Source organism: Cricetulus griseus, chromosome 8 (assembly GCF_003668045.3).
Source record: "Cricetulus griseus strain 17A/GY chromosome 8, alternate assembly CriGri-PICRH-1.0, whole genome shotgun sequence".
NCBI lineage: Eukaryota > Metazoa > Chordata > Mammalia > Rodentia > Cricetidae > Cricetulus > Cricetulus griseus.
The window spans coordinates 63577724-63600167 of NC_048601.1; the positions used below are offsets into that span (position 1 = coordinate 63577724).

The 22444-nt window shown below is 39.8% G+C and overlaps 1 protein-coding gene and 1 non-coding gene across 2 annotated transcripts in view; both read right to left on the minus strand.

Annotated features, from left to right (window-relative positions):
- Nucleotides 1-4239: 4239 nt before the first annotated feature.
- Ptcd3 (pentatricopeptide repeat domain 3) overlaps nucleotides 4240-22444 on the minus strand; it is a 29437-nt gene continuing 11232 nt past the window's right edge. The window contains exons 9-24 of the mRNA XM_027429522.2: nucleotides 21337-21392; nucleotides 19917-20004; nucleotides 18842-18902; nucleotides 18311-18396; nucleotides 17392-17536; nucleotides 16484-16534; nucleotides 12523-12612; nucleotides 12273-12301; nucleotides 11321-11427; nucleotides 10014-10092; nucleotides 9831-9921; nucleotides 8827-8912; nucleotides 7236-7384; nucleotides 5820-5861; nucleotides 5085-5243; nucleotides 4240-4816 (exon numbers count right to left, since the gene is read on the minus strand). Of these exons, the coding sequence (XP_027285323.1) occupies nucleotides 4723-4816; nucleotides 5085-5243; nucleotides 5820-5861; nucleotides 7236-7384; nucleotides 8827-8912; nucleotides 9831-9921; nucleotides 10014-10092; nucleotides 11321-11427; nucleotides 12273-12301; nucleotides 12523-12612; nucleotides 16484-16534; nucleotides 17392-17536; nucleotides 18311-18396; nucleotides 18842-18902; nucleotides 19917-20004; nucleotides 21337-21392 (1413 nt within the window). The 3' untranslated portion in view covers nucleotides 4240-4722. The remainder of the gene's footprint in view (nucleotides 4817-5084; nucleotides 5244-5819; nucleotides 5862-7235; nucleotides 7385-8826; nucleotides 8913-9830; nucleotides 9922-10013; nucleotides 10093-11320; nucleotides 11428-12272; nucleotides 12302-12522; nucleotides 12613-16483; nucleotides 16535-17391; nucleotides 17537-18310; nucleotides 18397-18841; nucleotides 18903-19916; nucleotides 20005-21336; nucleotides 21393-22444) is intronic.
- LOC113837083 lies at nucleotides 6144-6280 on the minus strand. The gene has a single exon (XR_003487700.1). It is a non-coding gene; the product is annotated as a small nucleolar RNA SNORD94 (small nucleolar RNA).

Genomic DNA, 22444 nt, shown 5'->3' on the forward strand with positions numbered 1-22444 from the left:
AAGCAAGCAACACAATGGCTCATTTTAGCTCTGTACCAAAGTAATAAGGACTTTAGATGGTTTTTGTGTGTGCAGGCATCCTCCACTTGGTTTTTGGGACACGGTCTTTACTGGCTTGAAACTCAGGCTAGGCTGGATGGTCAGTGTTTCAAGCATGTACATTCATGCCAGACTTTTTTTTTTTGGTACTTGGTTCTAGGGATGAACTCCAGGTTCTGAGACCTGCCTGTACCAAGCATTTCACAGACTGAGCTATCTTCCCAGCCCCTGGCTTGCAAAATTTCAGTGCATAAGACAATGGCTTTGACCAAGTGCTGTCTACCTCCATATCTGAAAAGGAAAGGAACTCCTGCTAGCCTGACCTTGCTCTTGCCTTGGCTAACAAAGTGAAAAGGAGATCTTTGAGTACTCACTGTATTTCAGGCTCATGCTGACATGTTTGAGGTGCCCAACAAGTCAGGTGGGGCATGTCAGCTTCATGCAGCATCTCCTTTAAACTGCAAGTAAATGAATACCACTGCCACTTGAGACTTGACATAGAGCCAGATCATCACCTCACACCTCATATCCTGACTGCTGGAAGCGTGTTCAAACTGGCTGTGGTGGATGCCTGTGATCCGAGCACTATGGAGGTGGCAGCAAGAAAATCAGAAATTCTCATAGTTTCACCTGATCTTTTTTTAAAAAACAAAACAAAAAATGAGCTATGTTCATACTACTTAACATCTAAATGCTGGTTTTTGCCTCAATTATTATTATTTTTTCTTTTTGTTTTTTGAGACCGGGTTCCTCTGTGTAGCCCCAGCTGTCCTGGAACTCTGCTTCAATTTTATTTATTTACTTGAGTTCCCAAATCAGTAATTAAATTGCAGTAGAATCTTAAGCAATCTTCAAATACAGTACATTGGGTTAACTTACACCCTCTGTTCTCTCAACAGGTTCTGGATAAAAGCAGTCTGCAAATCCCAAATGAGTAATCCCGCCAGTTTCAAAGTAACTTGCTTGAACTCAGTGCAGAAGAACAGGCCATCTCCATTAAGACAAAAGGCAAATAAAAAGGCTTGATTGGTAGGAAGCTGACCTTTTATCAGGTTCAGTGGTCTAGGCTTCTTTCAGTTTGAGGCATGTAAGAGGCAGGGAAGTGATAACGGTTTCTCTATAAACTTCAGTTATGTTTAATGAGTTTTGAATTGTTAAAAAGCAGTATCTAGTAAAGGGGCTCTGCTATGAGTACATCCCACTTGTACAAGGTTAAGGTTGTCCTCCAGAATAAGTGACCTTTACTCTTGGCTACTATGAGTTCTGAACCCTTGGGAAAGTCCGCAGCTGGGCAGGTGTGTAGTACTCTTTTGATATTCTTTACTGAGTCTGGCAGGGGTTTTTGATTTTTCAAGACAGGGTCTCTGTGTAGCTCTGGCTGCCCTCAAACTCAAGAGATCCACCTGTCACCACCTTCCTAGTGCTGGGATTAAAGGTGTGTGTTACCAATTTCTGGCTGAGTCTGGCAGGTTTTAACTATGTCTTACATGTTATACCAAATCAGTATTCCCTGATCTCTAGTAAAACTACATTTCATCTTTAAAGTCAGCCATTCCAAAGTAAGCACTGTGTCTACCCAAATGATTAGTATCATCTCACTCAGGGTCTCTAGACATAAGCCTTCTATCAGTGTTGGTTCCCCCCCCCCCCAAGACAGGGTTTCTCTGTGTAGCTTTAGAGCCTATCCCAGCACTTGGCACTCGCTGTGTAGACTCATGCTGGCCTTGAACTCACAGATTCGCCTGCCTCTGCCTCCCAAGTGCTGGGAATAAAGGTGTGCATCACCAACACCCAACCCTAGGTTTCGATCTTAATCCATTTTAATTAAGAAATTCTAGTCTTTTCCCCCAAATTAAGATTTCAATCTCCAGGATTTGAAGAAAAATACTTTCCAAAAGAAATAACACAAAGTGAAGGGTACTGTTATAAAAGAACACATAACTGACAGAGCGATCTGTTAAGTATTTCCTCTGAACCTGATGTTGAGTATAGCAGCTCTCATTATCAGACACACACACACACACACACACACACACACACACACACACACACTTACACACTTACTTTTAAGACCACTGGGGTCTTGGTCAGTGAGGTGGCAATTAACCATTAAAGCCCATATAAAAAGACTGGAGAGAGGACTTAGCACCTAAGAGTGCTTGCTGCTCTGGCAGAAGACTTAAGTTCCCAGCACTGCTTGGGCTATGGCTCCAGCTCCAGGGATTGGGTGCCCTCTTGCAGGTTTGTGGGCAACTGCACATTTCCATACAGGTAAATGAATTTTTATACTGTGATTCCCCCCTCCAGGAGAAATCCTATCTCCATTACTTTTATTGGTACCATAGTTTCTCTAGTTCCTGTTACAAGTTGCTCAGACACAGCCTGTCTTCACACCACTGGTGAACTAAACATGGTCTCATGCATATGAGGCTTGTCATACTGATGAATTCCATCTCTAGAGCCTTCAGCCTCATGAAGTCCTCTCCTTTTAATATGGCTGCTTACGATTTGAGTTTTAACCACAATATTTCTATCTCGTTTAAAAATATACGAATTGAATTTCAAGTTAATCTTTTCCATACAAGCATATGAAAGCCAGGCATGTGTCACACAGTTGTAATTTTGGCACTCAAGATGCTGCGGAAGGTGGTTTCCCCTTCAAAGCCAGCATGGTGTACATAGTGGGAATATCTAAATAAGTCTAAAAACAGGCAAGTAAAAACAAGGGGCTCCCTAGTAGACAAAGCCCATTTCATTTATTGTCATTTAGGACTATGGTACCAGAGTTTGTGGGCATGTAGACAGTAGGATTATAGATCCATGGCCAACAGAACACTCAAAAGAAAGAGCCAAATACTGAGAAATAGAGTTCTGTAAGAATTTGTGCAATCTGATGAATAAGGAATGGTAATCAGTGAAATAAAAAGTATAGGACCAAGACAAAGATGACATTCAAGAAATAGCTACATCAGAAAGAGGTGCTCAACTTTGGCACAGAATACTTGTCTCTTATTAACACTGGAGATGAAAGACTATGATGAGAGAAATACAAGGAGAGACAGTGGACAAGTCCTCATATAGGTGGCCCTTAATTTTTCTTCAGAATCCATGGCACTTCTTGGCTCAGTGACGGTTTGCTAAGAAAGGTGAATGTTTGAGCTACACCTGTCAAGTGGATTTGAAAATCTATCACATAATGATGTTAAGGGTTTTCATTAGCTGGCTTTAAACCAATCCTCAAGGCCTAGGTAGGAAGAGGCATACCACAAACGCCAGCAATGGACAGATGAGTTGGAATCAATGGGCAGAGTTGATAGATAGCCTTTCTGCCAGCTTCTCCTAATTTGCCCTCTGTCCTTTACCAAAATGACTTTGTAGGTAACTAATCCACCAACCCCCCCCCCACACACACACACACATCACTCTAATGATGCCTTAGACCCCGTTTTTCCCGGTGACTAAGACAGCACCAAGATTGATCAAGACAAGACTGGGCTCTAGCCTGGGAAATGATGGGGACAAAAAAAGACAAAAAAAGCACAAACATTTATAGTTATTAACGAAGCCAGGGTAGAGAAAAGTTGTTCCTCATCAATGCAGAACTCAGTGCCTTAGTTATCTGGGAGGAGTATATGGGTTGGTGGTGGAAGCACTTGTGAACTCAAGAGCTGAAAACCTCAAACTTCTAACTTAAAATCATTTAAAAGAAAAATGATTAATATGAGGTTGACCAAGCTGATCAGTAGCAATAGAGTGTCCTGACATTTCATATCCTTTTCTCATTACTAGCCCCCTAGAACACTTTCAATATCAATTTACGAAGTACCCACATAGACGAAAATGTTTTTTTTTAATGGGGGGGGGGGCTTGACCTCATGTGCTTAATTAGGCAAGAGCTATATCATTCATATAAACATTCTTGGGTATTCTAATTAGAAGATGACAAAGGCTGGGACTGGAGAGGGAACTCTCTTCATAAAGTGCTTGCTATGTGGGTCTGAGGACCTTAGTTCAGATCCTCAGGTGTAAAAAGGCCAGATGGATCCCCAGGGCTGGCCAACTAGTCTACTGAACCAGCAATCTCCAGGCTCAGTGAGATGTCCCGTCTGAAGAAATACACTTAGATAAAGAACTAAAGAAGACACCATTGACCTCTGGCCTCCATACGACCATTTACATACATACAAAAAATAAAGACTATTCAATTTTTAAAAATAAAAACACACAATCACTGTTTAATCATTTTACCAGTTATGCAGCTTAAAACCAGTAATTTGCTTCTGATTAACTAGTTCTAAGATAATCACATTAAGTACTCCCCAAACTGGGATACAATCAGTTTAACGGCAGTTATGTACCTGCATGAAAACCAGTTTAAATTCTTATCTCTAGGCCAAAGGGTCAGGAAGCACATCACAGAGCAGGTGGGCAATAAAGAACAGTGACTCTGACATGATTAGTGAAAATGAAGTCTGCAGACACTGGATTGTGTGTGGGGTTTATTCTCCAAGAGCCACAGACCACACACGTTGCTGTTTAGGCAAAAAACTGCCCAGATCTGTGCCTTAGTGTAAGTGCTGGAGATGTGTCTGTAAACTATTCCTGTATCACTGAGCTTACATTACAAACACAGCCCTGCATCTGCTTATTTTTACCACTTCACATTCCAGCAGCTATTGTGGGTCACCTCTCTCTTTTGTCTTCACCGATGTCACTGTCACTGCTGCTGTCTCCATCACTACTGCTGTTTGATATAGTGAGGTTACCCAGGGCTTCTCTGTAAAGAAAAGAAATATTATGCTTCAGCTCACAGGATTAAGAGTGTTTGGCATCTCTGACACATACATAGTCACAGCAGTTTTGAAAACAAAAATAGGGAACCCAAAACTGCACTGATGACTACAAAAACAAAGGAAAGGTTCCAACAATTCCAAACTTGTATGACGGAAGAAACCTCCATCACATCACCACCCCTGGATTTATAAGGGAATGATAACATATAGAAGAAAGCTATAATCTCCCAAAGAGGAGATGGACAGACTTACTTTTGTTCTGGGTTGACTGTGAAATCCATCATTACTCTTTGGGCAAGGTTCTCACAAACAGGCAAGCTAAAGGCACTTGCTAGCTTCACGACCTCAATGGCTAGAGCAGGACTATCAGATGCTTTTGCAGTGTCCATAAACTCCTCCAGCAATTCATTTCTGTAAAAGAAAGCAGAATGAACAGTCCCAAATCACTTTTTTTTTTCTATGAAAGATGTCATTTACATATACAAGTATTTTCCTCCGTGGATGTAGGTGTACCATTTGTATGTAGTGCCGTTGTGCCCGAGTTAGCCAGAAGGTGTCAGATTCCCTGGAATTCAAGTTAAGGTGCTGAGAACAGAACCTTGGTCTTAGCTAAAAGCAAGTAAAGTGTTCTTAACCACTGAGCCACTTCTCCAGTGCCCCCAATTTAATTTCCAAACTTTTAGTCAAATATTTACAGGTCAAGTTCAGAATATGTTTATTGGTCAAATCCTCACTCATTTTTGGACAAAAGTTACAGGCTAACATTCTATAGATCCCCAAGATATGATCACTGACTAAGCAGAGAAAGAACTTCTTCAGGATGCCCCAAATGGTAGGAGATGACCTGCTTGCCTGTCTAACCAAAGAGCCCTTAATCCCAAAGGCTTAGTTATGTGAAGAAATTTCAATCATGTACCCAAGAGTCAAAGCCTATGTATGTGACTAATTCAAGCCTGTACCAGGTGAGGCCTCTTAGTGTCAACTTACCTGGGGATCTTATTATGCTTTTTGAAAAGTGCCAACATTTTCCTGTGGAAGAAGAAAAAAGACTGCTGACAGAAAAGCAAGTGGCAACCAAAGCTGATCTCTTCACAGACTCAGAAACTAAGTGACTTAAAGAGAAGATACACCGACTCACTGAATCCTTCCTGTGGGCTCAACTAGTTCCCAATTCTGACTATATAAATTGAACAGATAAATCTGAGATGTGGCCAGTGGTGAGAACTGCTAGTTGTATCCAGGGCAGGAGGGAATCCATCCTACACCATTCTTAAAACCTGAGTCAGTCTGCCCTAACTCCAATATGAAGAACAGGCTCAGATTAAGGCAACAGTCTCATATATGTGAACACCATCTGTCTGCCACATGCAAGACAATGGCAAAACACATACATTCAGCTCCCATGACTCAGCTGAGGTCCGTACCCCTGCGCCAATCATCACAGCCTGCTTCACAATGTGTCAACCTGACTGACCATGCAAATGCTTTGGTTTGTTTTTCACTGACAACATAGTGCTAAACAAGTCACATTTAAGTGAGCTATAGCCCTAAAACAAGATTCTCCAGAAAAAGATGTTTTGAACAACAGTCACATTTGGACTAGCGATAAAGTCCAATACATTTATGTCCAACAAGAGGGGAGGGGAGAGAGGATAGAGAGACAGAAAGAATGAAATGAGTACAAGATCATCTAGACCTGTCTACAAAGTGCCTTTTAAACTTCGGGAAAAAATGAGTATGCCTAAGATTCCCTTTTATAAATAATTTATTACTGAAATGCTGGAAAAAACAGAATAGTAGCACAATCAAAAGATAGGCTCTTGTCAAGGTCACCTTTCAAAAACATGCTAGTTGCCACAAGTCTAAGGTTCCCAGGCCAAAGTTAGGAGATGGGGAAGAAAGGAGCACTTGCAAATGACTATTTAACCACAGGAGCATTTCCTTTCTTCTTTTTTTTTTTGAGACAGGGTTTCTCTGTAGCTTTGGTGCCTGTCCTAGTGATCTGCCTGTCTCTGCTTCCTGAGTGCCAGAATTAAAGGCATGCACCATCACAAATGGCTTTACAAGAACATCTTCAAAAGTATACTTCTATAAGAACCATTTACAGGGGAGGAAGAATGAGGTTGAGTTTCTTGCTCAATAAGATACAGAAAACCAAAATGTATGAAATGAAATGAGAATTCTTTGCCTGAACAATACCCTCTTCTCAAATAAATCATACATACTGACCTTACCAAAATTCCCTTTTTAGCTGGCATTTGCAAGTGCCTACCAAAACCTAACTATATATTCAGGTTTGTTCCAGATAAACTACCTGTCACTAGAAAACAATCTATCAACCAGAGTCAATGTTTCAGCTTTAAGAATAAATGTTGGTATTTACAATTGGGAACTTATACTCACCATGCTTCCTGGGTTCTGCCACCTCTTAAAAAAAGGACAGCTATATACTGTAGAGTGTTGGCTGGCCAATCATGGGCAGTCTGCAAGGCATCTTGGCTTTCATACGTGGATTTGATATCAGCAGCACAGTCAGCAAATGCCACCTGAAGCTGAGAGGCTCTAAGAGTCAGCAGAACTGTCTAGTTGGTCTGACAAGAATTTAAAATCAAGAGACTATCAAATGTATGGCAAACAAGAAATACAGTGAAAAGAAGCCTGGACCTGTCTTGGGATAGTGCAATTAACTACATGTTTGAAATCTAATGATGAGTTTTTTTTTTAAAAAGGTTTTATATTTGGGCTGGAGAGATGGGTCAGCGGTTAAGAGCACTGACTGTTCTTCCAGAGGTCCTGAGTTCAATTCCCGGCAACCACATGGTGGCTCACAACCACCTTGAATGAGATCTGGTGCTCTCTGCTGGCATGCAGGCAGAAGACTGCATATATAATAAATAAATAATAAAAATCTTTAAAAAAAGGTTTCATATTAATTTCTTTTTTATTATTATTATTATTTTTATTTTTTTGGTTTTTCGAGACAGGGTTTTTCTGTGGCTTTGGAGGCTGTCCTGGAACTAGCTCTTGTAGACCAGGCTGGTCTCGAACTCACAGAGATCCGCCTGCTTCTGCCTCCCGAGTGCTGGGATTAAAGGCGTGGGTCATCAACGACCAGCTCATATTAATTTCTTGTGTGACTGTGTATACATGTGCACATAAGGGTACCAGAGTCCATGTGTAGAGGTCAGAGGATAACTTGTGGCAGTTGGTTCTTTTCTCCTTCCTTGTAGGTTACAGGGAAAGAACTTAGGTCATCAGACTAGGCAGAAAGCTTCTTTAGCCACTGAGCCATCTCAAATCTTTTCAGGTAGCAATTTTAAAAAAGAACTTACCCTAATAAAAGACATTCTTATTTTTACATATATGGGTATTGTGTTTTGCCTACATATGCAGATATGTGCCTGATGCCTGCAGAGACCAAAGGAGGGCATTATGTATTCCCTGGCACTAGAGTCACAGACAGTTGTGAGCCTCCATGTGAGTTCTGGAAACTTAACCAGGGTACCCTGACAGAAGAGCAAATTGCCCTTAATAACAGAGCCACCTCTCTAGCACCTCTTTTATAAGATTTTTGATTATGTGTGATTGGAAGAGGGGGGAAAGGAGTATATGTACTTAAGTGTAGGCGTTTGTGAGCTGCCTGATAGGGGTACAGGGAACTGAGCCCTGGTCATCTAGAACAGCAAGTGCTTTTCCACTGAATCAGGTCTCTATCCTTTGGAATAGTAATTATTAAAATAATCTGACACTTACTGTCATGACTATTTTCCTGTTGCCTGCTCTGGACTAGAGGAATGAGACTAACATTAAGCTTGGTGCTCTGCTAATAGTAATACATGTTCACCCTAAATCTAGTATCGCACAAAGATACAACTCATCCCACAAAGCACAGATAAAACCAAGGAAACCACCCTTTAAAGGACATAAGTACTAGCAAATACATAGGTCAGTACACATCTAATGATGGTGGAATTGAGTTTCAAGGCCGCCCTACCTCTGGTGGGTGTTTATCCCTGGCCAGGAGCATCAAGATTTCTTCTCTTAGGTTAGCTCGAAAAGTATGGCCATATTCTTTACTGTCTTGAAGCAAAAGAAATTAACAGTGATCACCAAAATGCAAAATATCTACTGAGCCTTTAACCACTACTGATTTTTATCTTCTGGTGGGTAAGAAAAGTTGGCACAACTTTAATTCAAGCACTCTGGGAAGCACAGGCAGAGGATCTCTGAGAGTTCAAGGCCAGCCTGAGAAACACAGTGAGATAGCAATGCCAATCAACTGTTTGCAGTCAATGTAAAAAACAGCACATGCCCTATACTTGAGTAAGACAGAGTACCTGTTTCTCATGTACTTGTGTCTGAAGCACATGAAACTGATTGAGACACGACCATATTCATGACTTTTACTTGGCAACATAATCAGCATTGCTACTGATTCTTACTACACCAAGGGGTTTAATAAGGTTGAAAGACAGGAGCACAGTAGCATGCTGACACTCAAGATTTAGTACCAATTCCATAATTAGCAACCGTTCCTAGATTTCATCATTTAACAACTATACAGAATGAGCTTATTTTCCAAATGTACTCATCCAATACAATAGAGCAATGGCCCAGAAGTTTATCTCAGTTAATAATGAAAGCAACGGACAGGCGTTGGTGGTGCACGCCTTTAATCCCAGCAGAGGCAGGCGGATCTCTGTGAGTTCGAGACCAGCCTGGTCTACAAGAGCTAGTTCCAGGACAGCCTCCAAAGCCACAGAGAAACCCGGTCTCGAAAAACCCAAAAAAGAAAGCAATGGTGGCGCTTGCCTTTAATCCCAGCACTCAGAGGTAGAGGCAGGCTCCAAAGGTATACAGAGAAATCCTGTCTCGGAACTCCCCCGTTCCCTCACCCCCCAAAAAAGACTGAAAGCATTCAGTACTAAAAGTAACTAAAGTAAGATAGCATTGGCCAAAAACAAAACACCCAAAGCAAACAAAAACCCTGACACTTACCTTTCCAAATTTGAGGAACCATTTCTAGTCTATTGGACACATCCAATGCTTGAAGAAGATCTATCAATGCTTGGGAGTGGGGAAAGAATACCTGAGTGAGAGAAATACAAACATGATTTTAAAGCATCCACCAGGGAAGATATTCCTCTACAAAGACAAAAAACAAGTAATGAATCCTCTTACTGAAGGTATTAGGTCCTTATACCACTTCAAAGTGACATCAATTTGTTCCATTGAACAAATCAAACTGAAAAACTTCGAACTGTGGAGAGAAAAAGCATGCTTAGATTTAAGTTTGTATATGCAACAATAAGGTATGATGACTGAAATTTCAGTATAACTATTCATGTATTAAGCATAGATTTTTAATATTTCTAATTTCAGATCAGTGAGATGTTAACTGACTAAAAGGTACTTCGTTTGCCACATAACCCTGGCAACCTGAGTTCTATCCCTGGAACACATGTAAAGGCAGGAGAGAACTTACTCCACAAAATTGTCCCATTCTGTGTCATAGATACACAATAATAAAAACTACAATTGCAAGTTACAAGGATCCAAGGAAGTAGTAACTGTAACTCATTTCCCAACTGAGCTGTTTTGGCCCTCAGCTGGACCATTTGGGCTACCTGCTCAGTATACTTGCTTTCAGATCCTAGAAAGCAGTTACCTCAAATATTTGTATTGGAAAGTACTCAGTGGGTAAACAATGAACTGGACACATAGACACAACCCAGACACATAAATGTATAAAGGGTAATCACAAGGAAGATAAAACCTCTAAATATATACAGTAGATGGATATTTTATCACTGCTTTTCAACTTTTTGGTTTGTGTGTATGTATGCAGATTTCTCCATCTCACTGGACCTGGATCTCCACTGCTGTGGCCATTCAGGTCATCTAGCATATTTCTACTTGTTACTTCAGGCTGGGTTTATAGACACATACCACCAGTGGGTGCTGGGGACCTGAACCAAGGAGCTCACTCTTGCCCATGGAGCCATCTCCTCAGCCTCAATGATTCAGTAACTCAATTACTATAAAATAATGGGCATACGACCTAAAACTAGAGTTGAGATAAACAGTCATTAAGATCCTCCTATTGTAGAATTAATTAATTAAAACCAAAGGAGAGAGCTAGAGATAAGGCTGCAAAGTTAAGAGCTCTTGATCCAAAATCAAGAGATTTTCAGTTTGGTTCACAGAAACCACATAACATTCCAGGCAATCCTAGCAAATGCCTGTAAAACCACCTTCAAAGTAGGGCAGAGATGGAAGGCTTACTGGGCTTCCAGTCTGGCTGAGGCACAAGTCCCAGGTTCAGGAAGACTGCCTCAAAGATGCAGAAGGAAGAATGAAAGAAGAGGACTCCTAGTACCCTCTTCTGGTTTCTCACGCAGTCACAGGTGTGTGCTTACACTCACACAGACAAGTGTGCTTGTGTGCACACACACTAAATTTTTAAAAACATAAAGTAATATACTTACTAATAGAAATTACGTTGAAGATCACCTCCAATCAGTTTTCGGTTGTCCCCCGTGTTTAAAAGATGATGTATTCGGTAAGCAAGCTCTAAATCCCTGAGAGATGAACACTGAAAATTTGCAGGTATTAGTACCGAGACATTCTTGTACGCCAAACAGTGACTCAACATAGTGAAAACGTATATGGGTAGTGATGACACATGACTTTAATCTAAGCACTTGAGAGGCAGAGGCAGGTGAATCTCGGAGTTTGAGGCCAGCCTGGTTTGCAAAGTAAGTTTCAGGATAACCAGGACTGTTACACACAGTATCTGTTTTTCTTTGCAAAAATACCTAACTAACAATATTCAATTTATTGACCGACAGCAAAAAAAGCCACAAGAAATTAGGGAAGAAATAGACCATAGGTTTATAAAAATTAAAACAAAATTATTTTGAGTTAGCAATTCTACTCTACCATCAAAATCACCATTAAATCGCTTCAAGAACCAGCCTTGAAATACTTGTTAGTTCTCCCCTCCTGTGACATCCACTACCACAGGGATACATTTAAACATTTGAATAACCATGAGCTGTCAGAGGAAAACCCCAGAAGATAGCTACTAGGCTGCCACACAATTCTCAACAAACAGGATGCTCACTACTCATCCTGAAAACTTGAAGTTTTTCCTAGGATGATAAAATGAAAATAAACATAACAATCTATTCTCATGGATTTAACAAAGCTAAAGGGCAAAATATTCTGAAAGCTTATCAAAACAGCATGAAAAAGGACAGTGCAATAAAGAATAGATAGGAGATGATTTAAAAGTACAGATTGTACAAAAGAAAGTAGAAGCAAAGGCATGAAGGAAAGAGTTAAAAGTGAAAGAACATGCAGAAGCACCCACTTAGATAAAACAAGGAAACAGAGAGGAACCTTTGGAGCACAATTAATTAAGGAAATGGCACTTACCACATTCATGGCCAACTGAAAAAATTTATCTGAAAACCAAAGTTCAAAAGTTTGGTTGCTATGGATATAACAGTATTTACATATCAATAATATAAATATGCCACAGACATCTTGGCTTTCTCAGAATATTCAATCCAAATATTGTTACTTAGCTAAATAAACACTGCCTTCAACACAAGGCCTATAATGGCACTCAAGCAAGCCTCCTGTCATTAGCTGGAGGAATAACACAATTAATTTCTGTACCTACCATCATCCAGGTCCCGTGGAGAGAATTTCCTTCCCTCTAATTCATTCATGATGTCATAGATGATTAAGGATGACGTTTTTAAAGAGCTGCCTGCAGAAAAGTAAGGCAAATGGGTGTTTATTAGGAGTCCACTTCCATAAGTAGAACCAACTTCACAGCCCCAGTTATAAAGGCCTCCTATCTGTTGCCTCCATCTTTAGCCTAAGACCTAGCAGAGTTGGACAGAACCAAAAACTTGTGAAAGAATCTTCTATAGCCCAGAGCCCAAGTCTTTGTAAAATCTGTAAGAATCATTATGCTATGTCTGTATGGTCCAGTTAGACTTCATCTTTATTCATTTCTTCCTGAGAAGCTCAAATTTCTATTAAGTGGAACAAATACCAACAGCCCCTCATCCCAAACCAACACACTTAATCGAATCATTTGGTGGTACCTGTGTCCTTTTTTAAAAATTTATTTATCTATTTATTTATTTACTTATTTATTGTGTATACAGTGTTCTGTCTGCATATAAGCCTGCAGGCCAGAAGAGGGCACCAGATCTCATTATATATGGTTGCCAGCCACCATGTGGTTGCTGGGAATTGAACTCAGGACCCCGGAAGAGCAGTCAGTGCTCTTAACCTCTAAGTCATCTCTCCAGCCCCATGTTCTTTTAAGGAACAGGTAAGGAATCCAAGAAAAAAACCCAACTGCAGAACAGATCAATGAATGGGGCAGTTCTTAGAAGTCACACGAGCCAGCCATGGCCAAACTTGCTTGTTCATCCCAACACTAAAATAGAAAGGTCATCAAACAGGTTCACCTAAACTGCACAGCAAGTTCAAGACATTCTATGCTACATGGCAAAATAACTGGGGTTTGAAAAAGTTACTAGATACTGATAGGGCAAAAACTGTACTTGGCAAGAAGAAGTCCTGTTCAATATAACTCAATAGTTGGTGCTAGTTCAAACTCTGAAAGCATGACACCAAGTAGTTTATTTTAGGCATATTTAAGCACAGCACAATGTGGAGAAAGTTTCCTGGCAATAATTAACTCTGTCTCATGTGTACAACAAAACTTAAGACATGACTATCAAAACTACTGTAAAGTACAAGTGATATTGGGAATCTTCCATAATGATAGGTTCTCTACATTAACTGAGAAGGCAGGTGAAAAATAAACAAAACACACGATAAGGGTCTGGGTAAGCCAGTAAGGCCTGACCATACAGGTAGTGCAGAGGTAATGTTACCAGGCTATTAACAACCATATCTGTTTCCAGCCTTCTAGAAGGAAAATAGGATCTATTGTTCTCCATTTGAAGAGACAACTCAGTGTATTTAAGAATCCTTCTTAAATACTACATTATTTAATGTATATAAATCCCTACATTACCTTAAAAACACACTACTTCTATACTACATTACCATAAAAACACACATGTAGCTAGCAGAACTGAATAGAGGGCACAGCCATGAAACATACTGTAGAAACACAGGAGGTACTAGGAAAATTATTTTTCTTTCTTCTTTAAATTACTTTACTCAAGTGTGTCAGTGTTTCTCAATCTTCATATGCTGTGGACTTTTAATACAGTTCCTCATGTTGTATCAACCCCCAACCATAAAATTATTTCCACTGCTATTTCATAACTGTAATTTTACCACTGTTATGAATTTATACTGTAAATACTGGATATGCAGGATATCTGATATGGGACCCATGAAAGGGTTGAAACCCACAGGCTGAGAACCACTGATGTCTGTGAATGTGTGCCACAGGTGTATAGGTGTTCTGGGAGTCCAGAAGAGGATGCCAGATCCCCAGAAGCTGGAGTTACAGGTGGTGGTGAGCTTGTGGGTGCTGCTAGGAGTGGAACATGGTCCTTGAGAAGATCTACAAGTTCTCTTAACCACTTAAGCCAGTGGTTTTCAACCTGTGGGTTGTTGACAGACCCTTTCACAGGGGTGGCATATCAGAGATCCTGCATATCAAATATTTACATTATGATTCATAACAGTAGCAAAATTACAGTTATGAAGTAGCAATGAAAATAATTTTATGGTTCAGGGTCATAATATGAGGAACAGTATTAAAGAGTCACAGCATTTGGAATGTTGAGAACCACTGACTTAAGCCATCTCTGTGGCCCTCAAAATTCTGTTTTTATATGTAGAAAAAAATAATCTCATTGCACACAGAAATAATTAAAAATGGGTCAAATAAAGGATCTAACACTCTGAACCTGCTAAAGAAAACCACAGAGACATCACTTTAAAACCATGGCATAGGCAAGGACTTCTGAAAAGGACATCAGTAGTGGAGTACATATGGCATATGCTTATTAATCCTAACTCTAAGGTCCAGAAATCAGGAATTTGTGTTCCCCTGTGAGTTGCTTCTAGGGGTTCTATGGTCTCTTCCTCCTATCTCACCATGGACGCCGGGATTAAACACCCACTACCTAGTCTGGCTTCACACTGGTTCTGGAGTCCAATTTAAGCTACCAAGGCTTGAAGACCTAACCCATTGACCCATCTGCCTTTTTTGTAACATGGTGCTATGATTAAAAAGCAATGACAAGAGCAACTTAAATGGAAGTGACTAGGTTGGGTGGCCTTAAGGTAAAGTGAAGAGTCTACCCATTTCTGCTAGGACTACAAGTATGTGCTACAACACTTATGTTCTGTGATCAATCTCTCTAGTGTTTAGATTGGGTAGCAAGCATTTTCTTAACTGACCTATCTTCCTAGGCTCCCTTCTACCTTTCTCTGAGACTCAGATAGCAAGAACATGCTGGCCCAAAGGTGACCTTGAACATCTTATCGGCCTGCTTTGACTTCTCTAATTCAGAGATTACAGACAAGGGTCTGGAATACATGATGGAGTTCTATTTAAGAGAAACGGTTACATCTCATTTGTATGAAAACAACTTGATATCACCATATTAAGCAAAATAAATCATACAACTATTATATTCCTCTTCCACATGAAATCTAGATCATGAAGATACATATGTTTATGATATATGCAAGTAGAAGGGAACCATGTGAGGAAGACTGACAGTTAGGCAGAGTAAGAATGGGTAATTTGTGGGGCGGTAAGATGGGTCAGGGTTACATAACAGTAATTGCCGACAACCTAATGACACATGAGCTTCATTCTTGGAAACCACAAAGAGAAAGAATATGGTTGCTGAGCCCTAATGTCACATATTTTTTAAAAAAATAAACTGAAACAACCTATATGTGATTACTAAGCTAATATACTGAGTAGCAGTTTTAAAGACCAAAATGAACCCTTAACTACCCACCTTGCCTATTCTTTATAGTCCAAGAATGCTAGTACACTTTATAGCCCTCTCCAGTTTGTATTTCATATCACAATCAAGGTTTCTACTCTCAAGATTAACCGTTTGCTCAAACTGTAAATGCTAATTTATATACTTTCTTTTCTTTCTTTCTTTTTTTTTTGGAAATAACTGTGTGGCAGACCTCCAACTTTGACTCTTTTAACAAGTATCCAAGACCACGCAGGGCTGACCTCTCTGTTTTTTAATTGGTTTGTTTTTCAAGACAGGGTTTCTCTGTGTAGCCTCACTGTCCTGGAACTTGCTCTGTAGACCAGGCTGGCCTCAAACTCATAGAGTCCTACTTGCCTCTGCTTCCCAAGTGCTGGGATTAAAGGCATGTGCCACAATGCCAGGCTGTGTATGGATGTTTTGTTTGTATGTATGCTTATGTGTGCCTGGAGCCCTTGGAGGCCAAAAGAAGCATCAATCCCTGATGATTGGAGTTAGAGATAATTGTGAGGCACCATGTGGGTGCTGGGAATTGAACCCGGGTCCTCTGAAAGCCGGTGCGCTTAGCCACTGAGCTATTAATTCATATGAAGAGCAAGTACTGCAACAATTACATAAATTCAATAGAGATGGCCAATTTTCATACAAACCAAAATAATGTAAGGGTATACATACCTCGGTGATAAAAGAGATGAATAATATGATGGTATGTTGCAAGTGAGGGTTCTCAAATTACCAGGCAGATAGAGAAAAAAAAAAAATAAGTTATCTAAAATGAAGCTGAAACACAACATTAACATTTAAGCAAAAGACCCCCCCCCCTCTCTCTCCTCTCTCTCTCTCTCTCTCTCTGGTTTTTCAAGACAGAGTTTCTCTGTATTGCTTTGGAGCCTGTCCTGGAACTTGCTCTGTAGATCACGCTGGCCTAGTGCTAGGATAAAAGCCAAACGCTACCACTGCCCAGCTTGCCTAACTATTCTTAAATTAAGCAATTACTAAATTATTCACAATATAAAGTGGCACATAATTTGGGTCACAATATTTAATTATGCTAGAACAATGTCCTGAAATTTAAAACAGGCCAAAAAAGCAATCAACTCCCTTTAAAATTAAGAGAATTACAGAAAAAGTATTTCAAATGTTAAATAACAATAATATCTACTGTAAAGAACATGAAGTGATAAAGTATTCCTGTCATAGCGGACAGTTATCACTTGGTATCCATGGCACGTGAATATAAATGGAATTATATGCACATAACCCACACACATCCTACTGTATACTTCAAAGCATTTCTAGATCCAAAACCTGATATGCCACAAATGCAACCCCAATACTTGTGTTGTTTAGTAATGGCCAATACAAGTGTAGACATATTTACAATTATTTTTACCTAACATTTTTTTATCTGGGGTTGTTTGCAGAGATAGATACAAAGAACCAACTTCATGTGAAGTTACAAATGCCACAAGGAAACCCTAACAGTAAAGCAATAGTAAAAATATAAACACTTCTGGCTTTTGTGGTTGAGACCAAAAGTCAGCACACCTCATCTTCAGAGAGGAGCCAGGATGCATTCTTACCTATTCCAAGGTATTTCATTTCACGTAATGTCTGTAAGGCTGGGAGCCTTCCATGCATATAAAACTTCCGGAGACACTTCAGCACAGCATTAAAAGTCTGAAGGTTTGGTTTCACCTTCTGTGCAACCATATGTTTCAGCAGATCCTAAGAAACAGGAAATTTTTTTTTTTTACTCCAAGGTAATTTGCCAAAACTACTGAAATAATTTAGTTCTGTGGCTACATATGAAAAAAATTAGCACCCATACTCTAATTTAGTAACTATCTGCTTAAAAAAACCTGAACAACCGGGTTTGGAAGCCCATCGTTAATCCCAGTACTTGAGATTCAGAGGCAAGGGATCTCGGTGAGTTGAAAACCAGCCTGGATTTACATATCAGGTTCCAGACTCGTAAAGGCTGGACAGTGAGACGTTTTCTGAAAGAAAACCAACAAAACCAAAAAGGGACAAAGAACTATCTACCAGGGATCCCATCTTCCAGAAAGTCTCCTTACACTGTCATGGATCAAGGTTATCTTTGTCTCCCCAAATCCTATCATGCACCACAGGCAATCAAGGTGTTTATCTGTAGTCTTCTACCAAATTGAGACTAAAATAGAAGCGCCCATGGTATGTAAAAACACGTTCTAAGTTTTGACAAAATCTCTCCAGTGATTTCAATTTAACTTCGCTGGCTAGAATTCTATAATAGGTATGTACTTTTGTAATTAACAATGAAATCAATTATACATTAAGTGTCCCAACTCTTCCTGAATCCTTGCTATGTAATAATTGATTAATCAGTGTTTTGTTTTTTCCCCCATAATAGAGAGGCTTCTTAAGCTAGGGCAGAGTACTGAGCAGTTGCCACCACATAAATGATAAATTAATATTTCATAGTCAAAGGTGGGTAGAAGACAATAAAGGTTGTTTCCTTACCAGTATATTATTCCATTTTTCCTCAAATTTCTCACTGGCTATCAACATTTTAGCTTCAATCAATGCATTGAAGGTATATACATCAGCTGTAAAAGAAAAATACTTTAACAAAACTTGAGGTTGAAAATTTACCTGAAAACAGCTGAGGTGAAGAGAAAATGATCATAGAACTAGCTCTCTGGTCCCATTTTAATCACTAGTATGGCAACAAAAGTTGAAAAATCTAAACAACAACCCCCCAAACAATAACTGTGGCCCAATAACTGAGACAACTTCCAAAAACCTAACTGATTCTTGTTAGAACAGTGGTTCTCAACCAGTGGGTGCACACCAGGTATCCTGCATATCAGACATTTACAGTATGACTCACCACACTAGCAAAATTACAGTTATGAAGTAGCAACAAAATAATTTTATGGTTGGGGGGGTCACCACGACATGAGGAACTGTATTAAAGGTTAACAGCATTAGGAAGGTTGGAAACCACTGAGTTGAGGGAATACACAGGTGGAAGCCAGTCCCCAGACTCACCATGAAGTCTGTTATTTAATAACTCGGTGTACAAGTTCAGTGCTTGTGCATAAGCTCGGTGCTGGAGAGGAAAAAGCAACATCATCAAAGTGTTCTCAATTTGGAATGTGAACACACAAAACAGGAGCCTCCAATTCTCAGAAGCTCGTACCCTAGTGTAGTAAGTTTCTTCCAGAGGGCATTAGCAATGCTTAGACATTTTCAGTCATCACAACTGAGAGTGAAGCAAGAGCATGTAACTCACATCTAATGAGTAGAAATGGGGTGGCGGCAAGGTGGGAGACAACATCTCACAACACAAAGGGAAGCTTCCAACCCTCTTATCGTCAAGGAGGAAGTGACTGACTCAGCCTTTAAGAGTGCTTGGTGCTCGATCACAAGGTCTAGAGTTCTTATTCCCACACCCATGTCAGGTGGCTCATAAATAAATGCAGTAACTGGCTCCAAGGGATCAACACCCTCTATTACCCAATGTAGGCACACAACGGAAGCGCGCACATGCACATACACACTCCTTCATACACTTAAGACACAGACAGATGCACACATACATGAATAAAGAAAAAAAAAACTCACAAAACTATAATAAAGGTCATTCATCCCTAATCCAAAATTTGAAATGCCTCCAAGCTAAAAAATTTAGAGGGCTGATATAAAGTCATGAATAGGACCTCATTTAATAGGTTACAAGACAGAGCATAGACTCACAAAGGTATTACATAAAATGATCATGTTAAGTGCTGTAGTTTATGCCCATGTTCCCAATTACTCCAGAGAATACAGTGGGAAGAAATGTTGAATCTAAAGGCACTCTAAGAAAAAAAAGTTTTTGCTAGCTATTGGAGCACCTTTAATGACAAGGCAGACGCAGACAAATTGCTGTGAACTTAAGCCTTGTCTCCCTAACGGCCTAGCCAGCTGACCTACAAACTGAGACCCTGAGGTAGAACTATTTTCATTATTTGCATAAAAATTGAATGATGCAAATAGACATCATGCTCAGAACCGACCCCACCCCCAAATATATTATTCATCCAACGTAATAGACCTTCAAGATAAAAATAAAGGAAGATACCTTCACCATCCCTTGGATCATTGTACAGTAGGAGCGTGCATTCTTCTCGGGTATCAGAGCAAAGATTCTCTCAGCATTGTTTTGTGCTCTAGAAACAACAGAATAAACATGAATCAGAGGCACTGGGAAAATTAGTAGTAATTGCCATTTTTTCACATAACCATTCTACAACCCAGAGTTTGACAGGGTTATCATCTCAAAAATGGAGGGTCAAAGATCTGAAGTTGTCTGGACATGAATAACTCAGGGTCCCTGGGTAAAGAACAAAATACTCTGCACATAAGATACACAATGGGCCAGGTGTTGGTGGCGCACACCTTTATCCCAGCACTCGGGAGGCAGAGGCAGGCGGATCTCTGTGAGTTCCAGGCCAGCCTGGTCTACAGAGCGAGTGCCAGGATAGGTTCCAAAGCTACACAGAGAAACCCTGTCTTAAAAAACCAAAAAGATACACAATGGAGGTTCTCCTCTGTTCCCTACCCTGCTTCCTGAGGCAAGCATGACTCTAGCATGAGCAATTCTGTACCTTTATTAGAGGGGAAAAAAGCAATACACCTTATATACATTTTCCTGTATCCCAAACACCCTAATATTATAGAAACCAGACAATTAGGATATGACCCAAGATCTTTCTACAAGGCCCACGAGTGTGCCATCTGTTTCAATGTGTCACATGGGTTGGTGCTTACATAGGTTAGAGGTGTAGTGGCACACAGGTGCTGGAAACGGAACTCAAGCCTTCATATAAAAAATTACTAAGCCATTTCTCTTGATCTCAATTTCTGGTATTAATGGTAGCCTTTCTTCTCTATAGATCCACATAGAATATTTATTTTTATTTCATGCACTCCTTAATTAAAGGTTCAAACATACTGTTATTTACTTTTTTTCAAACTGTATTTCCAATAAACAAAAATGCATGAACTCTCAATAAATAAAAAAGGAAAACCAAAAAGGACACCCGGGACAAACCCAAAGATTTTTGTATGGTGGCAGGAGTTAACACTCTCATAAAAAGTAATCTAAGCCCGAAGTGATATTGTACGCTTGTTATACCAGGCCTTGAGAGCAGAGCCAGGAATGGTCTATGTTTGTGGCTAGCCTGGGCTAGATGGAATCTTGAATATAACAATAACTAAGAAGCCAGGTGTAGTGGCACACATATTAATCCTAGCACTAAGGAGGCATAAGGATCTCTGTGAGTTTAAGTCTAACCTGTTCTACATAGTGAGCTTCAGGGCAGCCAAAAACCACAGAGAAACCCAGTTCCACATATACACAGAAAAGACGAAAAAAGAAAAAAAAAAACAAAAGAAATCTGTTTTAGAACATTTCAGGATTTCAACTCCAGAGGACAATGTAAAGTATTTTGCATGTACTGTAAAATCCCCAAAATACAAGGTTCTCATATGCAACATACTTCCAAGGAATAGTCTTCATCTTGGAGGTTTGAACATTTGTCTCTGTGGCCTCTTCCTAGAATGGATGAAATAAAAGGTAAGACAATATTTGCTAGCAGACTACTTGAAAAATCAGAAAAGCAAAGGAAATTCAGAAAACTAAAGTAAATAACAGATTAGCTCTAGGCAAAGAGGAACTTAATAAAATGTTCACACCCACATCCAATTCCTTCAGTGTGAAAATCACCAAACACAGAGGAAAGCCAAGTCAGTTCTTAAGAGATCATGTGGTGATAAGACAAAGGCAATGCCCTATGTGGCCTGTCTAAATGTAGAAAACAAAACAAAGTGCAATCTACTGCTACAGAGGCCACAAGTGGTTTGTCTCAGAAAAATACTGTACACATGGGGTCAAAGCAAGAGAAATTGACATTAGTATGTCTAATACTAGCTAAAGGACCTTTAAAAGACTTATTTATGAATGAATCATCTGGGATGAGGCAGACATAGAGGCCTGACTAGCATTTGCAGAAGCCAGGGTTAGTTCTGTAGTCAACCAGCTATTTCAAGAGCAAGGCTTGGAAGAATGGGGGCCAGTCTGGAAGGGTTCAAAAGATGTTCTACATGGTCACAGGAATGAGTACTTTACAACACTAGTTACTATGTAGGGAAATAACCCACAATTAGTGGACAAAGAACATAATATCATTACTCAGAAACACTTTTAAATATTTGCATTGTAAATCAGGTAGTGGTAGTGCGTGCCTTTAATCCCAGCACTCAGGAGTCAGAGACAGGAGGAATTACATGAGTTCAAGGCTAGCCTGGTCTGCAGAGAGAATGCCAGGACAGGTTCCAAAGCGACAGAGAAACCCTGTCTCAAAAAAACAAATTTTCACTGTCTGCAAATGAAAAAACTTTATATAAAAATAACAAAGTTTGACATTCTTCTCTCCCTTATGGAAGAGAGGAAGGGAACAAAGTCTGAATGGATTAAGAAAAAATAACAAAGATTGAATCCCTTATCCAAAAGATGAGGTTTAAACATGAAATTCATTCTCCAAATACATACAACATAAAGAATTTTTGAAAGAATGAAGTCATATAAGGCCAGGTGTGGAAGTTCCC